A 7,862-nucleotide genomic window follows, 5' to 3' on the forward strand; every position below is an offset into this window, starting at 1 on the left:
CCTCTCACATGGCTGTGCTACACACTGTGCATGAGGATGCAGATCCTGATGTGCACAGAAACATTTTCTGGTTTTTACCTGTTACCTGCTAATAAATCACACCAGCTTCTAAAAGGCACTGAATTGGCTCAAACTCCCCTTTGCTCATGTTATCCTCACGTTCTAACAATCACCTTTATGGTCAATCTCATGTATGGCAGCATTAACAGTGCAACGATGTTCAGGCACACATAAAAAACTCATATAATCAGCATTTTATTTTCAATTCCATTACTCCAGTCCCAGAGGCTGCCTTTCAGATTACTCCTCTCCATTCCCAACCATTTTGTCCACAAGTATTTGAAAAGCCTAATGGACTTAAAGAAGAGTAGCAAATTTTCCCAAGGTCTTAATGGTGGATCTTCCTTTAAACACCCACTAAATTGAGATTTCCAATCCATGTCAGAGAATCTGCGGCTCATGACTTTCGTTTCCCTCTGTACAGCCTTGCCAAGTAATAAGATTCCGCAGATTCCTTCCGGCTGGCCTGAGGCTTTATAGTTCTCACATCCTGGAACTCCTCCTTCAGTCTGTTTTGCAGCAGATGGGCCTCGGATCCATCCCAGAATTTACAGAGCATCGTTCCTTTCGGCTTTAAAATGCTTTGGGACATATCCAGAAGGCCTAAACACAGACTGATCAGCTTCTGATGATCCAGCTCTTTGATGCCCGTGGCGTTGGGTGCCATGTCACTCAGGATGACATCTGCCTTCCCTAAGGGAAGCAGGCTCTGGATGGCCCTCAGCGTGCTGGGCTCTGCCATGTCAGTCTCCGACAGGAAAACCGCTCCCTCCAGAGGAGAAATCCGCAGCAGGTCAACGCCAAGCACAAAGCCGGTGGGGACAGCAGCATCTGTAAGGAGGAATGACACAGGGAGCACTCAGAGTGGCTGCAAAAACCTCCACGTGCATGAGCTCTGTGCCTGTCAGTAGACAAAACCCACCACCTGCCACAGCTGCCTTCTCGTCCCCTGGCAGTTTGCTGGGTGCATCTGGATGGGGGTTTTGCCACAAGCTCATCCGTTCAAGACATAAAAACTCAGCTACTTTGGATAAACAAGGAGGCTTTTTCTTGGTTTTCTGCTGCTCTTATAAGGCTGACAGTACAGAAATCCTGGATAATGCTGCAGATGATAACACCTCACTTTGTAAACATCAATGGCTTCAGCCATATAAACCATGCAAAGCAGTTGCTTCCATTTTTTTGAGAAGGGAAACAATATTTCAAATACGCCAAGGTAATTGCTGGAAGTCACACCAATTTCAGAACTGGATGAAGGGATCTTCCCCACAACAGCTAATCAGATCATTAGCACCACATGGTATGTTTTATTTCATAAACACAAATTCTCTATATGAAGATTTACTATGCTCACCCCTTCATATTTTTATCAGTGACTCTGGCACTTACTGGTACCCATGCCCCCTCCCTATACTGTTACCATTATAATATTTCCTTGATTTCGTAGTATTTCAATTTAGATTCCATAGTATTTCACAGATCTTCTCACACACTTCAAGAGGAGTATCATCCCCATCTTGCCTGCCAAAAAATTGCACTTACCAGTACCTAAGGCATTGACCCTCTCTACAGCAACCTGGCTCCAAGCACCAGGTGCTGCTCCACAGTCAAGAACAGAAAATCCTGGACGAAGAACACAGAGCTTGTCATCAATTTCCAGCAACTTGAAGGCACTTCGGCACCGGTAATGCTGCTGCTTCGATGCCTTGACAAAGGGATCCTTCAAGTGCCGCTCCAACCACCTCTGCTCAGCTCCAGTTTTCCTCAGAAACTTCACCGTGGTGTGCAGGCATCTGCTCATCCAAAGCCAGGAAGAGAGGCAAGTCAACCAGTTAGTACATAACCATTCTGTATTTCAAAAGTCTCTATAGTAATTAATTCCAGCCACTACAGGCAGCCAGGGAGGGTGTGGAGTCTCCCTGTTGGGAGACATTCTCAGTACAGCTGGACATGTTCCTGTGTCACCTGCTCCAAGTGACACTGCCTTGGAAGGGTCACTGGGCTAGATGGTCTCCAGAGGTCCCTTCCAACCCAAACCATTCAGTGATTCTAAAAAGAAGCCCCTAAATCCGAGATTTTTGGCACCTTTACTTATCAGGTCCTATCACAACAGCAGGGTCAGATTTTGGATGAGGCCACACGTGTTATCCTGAGCTAAGGGGGGAAAGAGATCCCACTCCGGCTTCTGCTCAGGTATTTTACGGACACGACATGGCAGAGTGATCCCAGCACTCCTGTGCTGCCTCAGCGGGGCCGGTGGCCTCCGTGAGCCGCTCAGAGGAACGGAGGGATGCCCGAGCTCCTGCAAGCTCCCGGCAGAGCAACCAAGAGCCACGGCCCCTGTCCTGGCGGAACCGCCGGGCGGCAATAACCTAAAACCCCAAACACCCATTAACCCATTCCCGAGGGAAACTCCAGGCGCCGGCACTAACAACACGCCACCATCCCCTGCGTGGGCGCCGGGATCGCCTCAGCGGCCCCGCCACGCACCGGCCCCCGGCAATGACAGCTGCCCCCGCGCCCGCCATGGCCGCCTCGGCCCGCCCCGTCCCGCCTCCCCTCACGGCGGCCGCGGGCGGGGCGGCGGCGGCGCGGGAAGAGCGGGGACGGGCCGCGGCTGAGGGTGACCCCGAGGCGGGCGGGAAAGCTGCGACTGTGGGGCTGAGGTGCGCGGGGACGGGAGTGCAGGGGGGTCAGGGATTGGGATGGGGGATCGGCGATTTGGGGAAGGGGAGCTGGGAGTCAGGGATTCCGGGAGGGAGTTTAGGAGCAGCAAGGATTTAGGGAGAGCGGATCGGAGATTTGGGGAGGGGTTTCTAAGGGCTCAGGGATTCAGGGAAGGGGTGTTGAAGGCGGGCGGAGAATCTGGGGGGACAGGGATTTGCGGAGGGGATCGAAGATTTGGGGAAGGCGTGCTGGCAGAGGGTGTTAAAGGTGGTCAGGATTCTGCGGGGGTGGGGGCTGGGGAAACAAGGATTTGGGAAGGGGGGATCAAACTTTGGGAAGGCGGTGCTGAGGTAGCGGGAGAGCGGGGGTCAGTGGGAAGCGTCAGAGAGGTAGATTACTGGGAGAGGTGCTGAGGGGCCGGGCACTGGGGAGGGGTGCTGGGTGTTCGGGGGTGAGGGGCTCTGTGCGCCCTCCGGAGGGGGCCGGGAAGCCGTGGCACAGCGTGTCCGCCTCGTCGCTCCCCCAGGAGCCATGCACACGTCCAGACTCTTCACCCTCGTCCTGGTGGTGCAGCCGCCCCGCATCCTCCTGGGCATGAAGAAGCGCGGGTTCGGCGCCGGGCTCTGGAACGGCTTCGGGGGGAAGGTGCAGCCCGGGGAGAGCATCGAGGAGGCTGCCCGCAGGTGAGGGCTGGGTCCGCGCCACGGGGACAGGTACGGGGGCACAGGTGAGGTGTTGGACCATCGGCAGTGGGCTGCAGGTGGAGGTACCACGGCTCGTCTGGTCAGTGACACCTTTGTGTTACCCACCAGTGCAGTCATGACCCACCTCTGAACACCTGCTCCACAGGTGATGAGGGATCATCCACGTGTACAGAGAAACAGGACTGTTGCCCCTTTGTCATCTGCAAATCTTAAACTCAATCCAGTCTGTGAGCAACTGGAACATCCTGTATCCTCTGTCCCATCTCCTGGACTCTGATTTAAACTGAGAATGAGTCTGAATGGTGGGTGGAGGTTCTTGCACTCTTCAGAGAGATGCAGGGTTTAATTTTGGCTGTATAGCAGAATTACAGCTAATTTAATTTAAATAATTAACCAAACTGCTTATTATTTGATTGTATGGTGACATTTTTAAGTGCTAATGCTGAGTTGTGGAATTGAATTTAATCAGTAAAAAGGCACTGTGTAATTTCTGAACCCTTTAGTACTGATTTCTTGTAGTTCTTTCATCTGTCTGGTCATTAAAATGAAGTAGCAAATCACAGCTGAATTGCTAAGTTCCTCTAAAAATTAGGTACCTTGTTCTTTACATGAATGTCGCTGATACAAAGCCATACTTTGCCATCTCCTCAGTTTCTGATAACGTGCCCAAAGCTGCCCTTGCACCTGCAGGAAGATCAGTCATGGTGTGTTCAGCTGGTTCCCAACAGCTTCTGCCCTCAAGAGCCTCCTCAGCTGTGCCAGCACAACCGCCCGGGCTCTGTGGTGAGCTGGGCCCAGGGACAGAGGGTCTCTGTGCAGATGTGCTCCCAGCAGTACATGGCCTTAACGTACCTGACACTTCATCATGGCTTTTCGTGTCATTTATCATCTCTGAGTGGAGGGAGGGACATAAGTTTTGTCACTTAACATTTGCTAGACTTACCTGCCACCGGCTGTGGGGTAAATCTAATCTAGCATTTGATTTCCCGGGTGTGTTCACCTGTGCTGGCCCCGAGTTTGACACCAGAACCTCTGTTCACACAAGATGGCAAGTGCTAAAATTTTCCTAAATCCAAATGCAATGTGCCACAGCACAGCCAGCAGCTGCTGCTGGGCACTGTCCCCATCCCTACACCTGCAGTTTACTCTGGAATGACACAACCAGTTCCTGCTGAGGTCAGCCGGGCAGGAGGCTGTCCCCAGAGCCAGGAGCAGCTGGACACCCTGGCCACCTTGTGGCTGGAGTACTGCTGGTGCAGTGCTGCCTCGGGGCACAGCTCTGCTGCAGGAAGCACCACACACTCCAAATCAAACTTCCCTTGTACCACTTCCACTCTGCACTGGCAGTCGAGGTCTGAGGTTGTGGTTCCATGTTGCTCTATCTCAGCTGGGTTGGCAGAGACAGCAGGTTCGTGAAGTCTCAGCACAGGTAGTTAAATATTAAGCCAAAACATGAACAAAAGTTCCCAGTACCAGTAAGATTTCCATCTTCTGCTATGTACAACACATTCCCACGAGCACCTGGGAAGGTCCTCAGTGGCACATCTTGTAAGGGGAGTATATTTAGTGAATGAGCTATTTCTAGTTTGCCACCTGTAATGTTTCCACTTGCTACAGAGCCAAGCAGCTGATGGATAAATTGCCTGGAGAACTGTAGCAGTGTTGTGCTTTGTTGTTCAATTATCAGTGCCTGTAAAAGTAGGCTTTTAGAGTCATTGCTGGAAAACTGCCTCTATTTTAGACATAGCTTCTCAGAAGATAAACTAAAATTAGCCAAGACATTAATTTGAAGTATAATTTTGAAAGATGGGATCCATAAAACCAATGCCAAAGAAAGCCAGAGCTTTAAAATAATTTCCATTACATTTTAAAATTGTTGTCCCTGCTAAATAGGCAACTACATTAATTATTAACTGCAACTAAAGATACACAGTTTCAGAGTATTCCTTATTTTTGTACATTAGAAAAACCATGACTAACTTCAAGCCATGCTGCTTCTGTTAGAGGGAGGTAAAATAAATAAAGCCCTGAGCACAGAGCATAAAGAAAGGAAATAACTGAATGTGCTTCAAGTAGCTGTGCATGGTGGTGTGTGGAAAACAGCACAGCTCTCCAAGTGCTCTTAAAAGTCTTGCCTTCTGGCCTCTTGTTAAGCTCAATGTGCTTCCAAGGAGCAGGAAGGCAAAGTTTGCACAATTGCTTTGTGTTTTTACACAGCTTTTGAGTGGGAACCGGAATTCTCAACCTTCTGTGTGCAAATGGTGTTATGGAGTGTGTAATTTAACTAAGCTTCAGTTTGCCTCAGAAGTAGCTGACTGTGTAGCAGGTATAGATGTTCTTTCTGGTATTCATTACCTGCTTCTCCACAACTCTAAAAGGTTCAGCTTGAAGTTGGCAAAGCCTTTTGCCTGTCTAAATGAAGTGTATCTTGGAGTTCTGAAGCCACACCCAGCCTCAGTCACAGGACTTCACATATCCACTTCTCCTTTACCTCACGGAAGATTTCATATCGCAAGGACTAAATTATACTAAATGATCAATTCTCCTGAGTCTTCCCCTTCCAACATAGACTGTTTTCCTGCCAGGCTCAGGAGCCTGAAATGACACACAATCCCATCTGACCTGGCTGCACTGTGGTGTTGTAGCTTTGTGGCTTGGTGCAACTCGGAACCCTTCCGTTGTACTATAAGAGCTTTCACCTTTGGTTCACTGGAAGGGTTTTGAATGTGTGAGTAAAGCTAATGACTGCATTTTTGTCCTCCCAATGCTCACTTTCATGTAAGAAGTCTTTCTTGTACAGGGAGCTTCTGGAGGAGAGTGGACTGACTGTAGACACCTTGCAGAAGATGGGTCAGATCACATTTGAATTTGTAGGCAACTCTGAACTCATGGACGTTCACATTTTCCGGGCAGATGACTTTCATGGAGAGCCAACAGAAAGTGATGGTAGGTGGCTGGTGTGGGGAAAGGAAGGATGTGCACGCTCTTCAGAGACGGCATTGCCCTTATGAAATGGAGAACTATTCACGCTAAAATGCCTTCCAGAAGGAAGGCAGCTGGGCTGTAGAGGGAAGCTGCTTGTTGACCAATATTCACAGTGTAGGCAGCAAAAATCCATGAGCAAGTGCCATGCAGAGTTCTTTTGTTTTCTGCCACCAGAAATGCGGCCCCAGTGGTTTCAGCTGGACGAGGTGCCATTCCATCGCATGTGGCCAGATGACAGCTACTGGTTTCCCCTGATGCTTCAGAGAAAGCTGTTTCGTGGCTATTTTAAGTTCCAGGGACAAGACACCATCCTGGAGCACAGCCTGAAAGAAGTGGAGGAAGTTTAAGAAAGCAGAAGCATTCAGCCCACAGGCTACTGCCCACATTGGGCTACAGGATCCTGAGTATGACTTATGAGGGTCTCCTTGCTCAGCTCTCCAGAAAACAAGACTTATTTTCCAGGTCACTGCAAAGTAAGGAAAGTAAGGGGATTTCTTACAGCAGAAATAAAAGCAACAAGATTTTCCATGCTGTGAAGTCCCTGGATGTGGTAAACTTTGGTGGTTATGTGATCGCAGCTATTAAAAAGTTAAGTGTTAACCCTTTTTAGTGGCTTAAGCTTTTCCCTTATGGGTGCATTTTTTTATTATTATTATTAAAAATACTTTTTTAGTAAAAGCATGTGTTGTTCTGTTGCAATGGTGCTGTGAAAGCCTTTTGAAAAGGCTTTTGAAATCCCAGAGATTCCATCAGGATCCTCCAGGTGAAGGCAGTTTGAGGATATGGAAGTTAAGAAAGCACAAGCCAGAGGTAGATGTACAGTCCTATCTCAGCCCAGCTTTCACTGTTGCAGCTCCTGCTGTGAAGTCAAACTATTTGAGCATTTCAGGTAAAAATATGCTGAACCAATTCAACTTCCAGCAAGTTCCTGTTGCAAAGTGCCATCCCCTAGGGCTGCAGGCTTTGTCCCAGGGCAGGAGCAGGTGACTGCTCAGCACTGATGTCAGCCCAACCCAGCATGGTGGGCAGCACAAGTTTAATCCAATCATGCCAGAAATAACACATCACATATGTAACTTCTTACACAATTTTTTTTTCTTTTTTCAAACACTTTTACAGACATGTAACACTTAACAGATAGAATCTTGGAATGTCATGTAGGATCTGTAAACATTTCCAGTCTACCAGCTGTAGTAATAGTTCTTTAATTCCTGCATTTGAATAAAGTGCTTCATACATAAGGCTATTTGAGCAAAGCAAAGATACAGGATATTCCAGCCAGGCAAAATTCATACCCTCTGAACTATGTTTGTTTCTTTTCTCCTTCCAGCAGTTTTGAAAAATTTATACCACTCAAAAGCATCTTTCTTTATCTGCTCAGCATGCCACAGCTCAGACTTAGGAGGATGAATTAACATCTTAAAACCTTACTTTTGCTTTTGTGCT

General features: G+C 48.5%; 2 protein-coding genes across 3 annotated transcripts; one reads left to right on the forward strand and one right to left on the reverse strand.

The window, feature by feature from the left end:
• Nucleotides 1-233: 233 nt before the first annotated feature.
• MRM2 (mitochondrial rRNA methyltransferase 2) lies at nt 234-2,695 on the reverse strand. Of its 2 annotated transcripts, none has more exons than XM_068207081.1 (3): nt 2,551-2,695; nt 1,603-1,853; nt 234-891 (listed from the first exon to the last, which is right to left on the reverse strand). In XM_068207081.1, the coding sequence occupies exons 1-3, from the start codon at nt 2,586-2,588 to the stop codon at nt 458-460; spliced, it is 723 nt and encodes a 240-aa protein (XP_068063182.1). In that variant the 5' UTR covers nt 2,589-2,695; the 3' UTR covers nt 234-457. The 2 variants fall into 2 exon arrangements, with proteins under 2 accessions (XP_068063182.1, XP_068063181.1); XM_068207080.1 differs by lacking the exon at nt 2,551-2,695 and adding an exon at nt 2,202-2,467.
• Nucleotides 2,696-3,216: 521 nt separating this feature from the next.
• NUDT1 (nudix hydrolase 1) lies at nt 3,217-7,745 on the forward strand. The gene is made up of 3 exons (XM_068207086.1): nt 3,217-3,410; nt 6,232-6,377; nt 6,591-7,745. Exons 1-3 carry the CDS (start codon nt 3,259-3,261, stop codon nt 6,761-6,763), a joined length of 471 nt encoding a protein of 156 aa, XP_068063187.1. The 5' UTR covers nt 3,217-3,258; the 3' UTR covers nt 6,764-7,745.
• The last annotated feature ends 117 nt before the right edge of the window (nt 7,746-7,862 follow it).

Source organism: Anomalospiza imberbis, chromosome 16 (assembly GCF_031753505.1).
Source record: "Anomalospiza imberbis isolate Cuckoo-Finch-1a 21T00152 chromosome 16, ASM3175350v1, whole genome shotgun sequence".
NCBI lineage: Eukaryota > Metazoa > Chordata > Aves > Passeriformes > Viduidae > Anomalospiza > Anomalospiza imberbis.

Coding starts and splice junctions, on each gene's coding strand:
- MRM2 (XM_068207080.1), bottom strand. CDS start 2,452: ATGGGTGTTTGGGGTTTTAGGTTATTGCCGCCCGGCGGTTCCGCCAGG. Junction 1,854..2,201: donor CCCTTAGCTCAGGATAACAC/GTGTGGCCTCAT, acceptor TTGGATGAGCAG/ATGCCTGCACACCACGGTGA. Junction 892..1,602: donor GGTCAATGCCTTAGGTACTG/GTAAGTGCAATT, acceptor TCCTCCTTACAG/ATGCTGCTGTCCCCACCGGC.
- NUDT1 (XM_068207086.1), top strand. CDS start 3,259: ATGCACACGTCCAGACTCTTCACCCTCGTCCTGGTGGTGCAGCCGCCC. Junction 3,411..6,231: donor ATCGAGGAGGCTGCCCGCAG/GTGAGGGCTGGG, acceptor TTTCTTGTACAG/GGAGCTTCTGGAGGAGAGTG. Junction 6,378..6,590: donor AGAGCCAACAGAAAGTGATG/GTAGGTGGCTGG, acceptor TTCTGCCACCAG/AAATGCGGCCCCAGTGGTTT.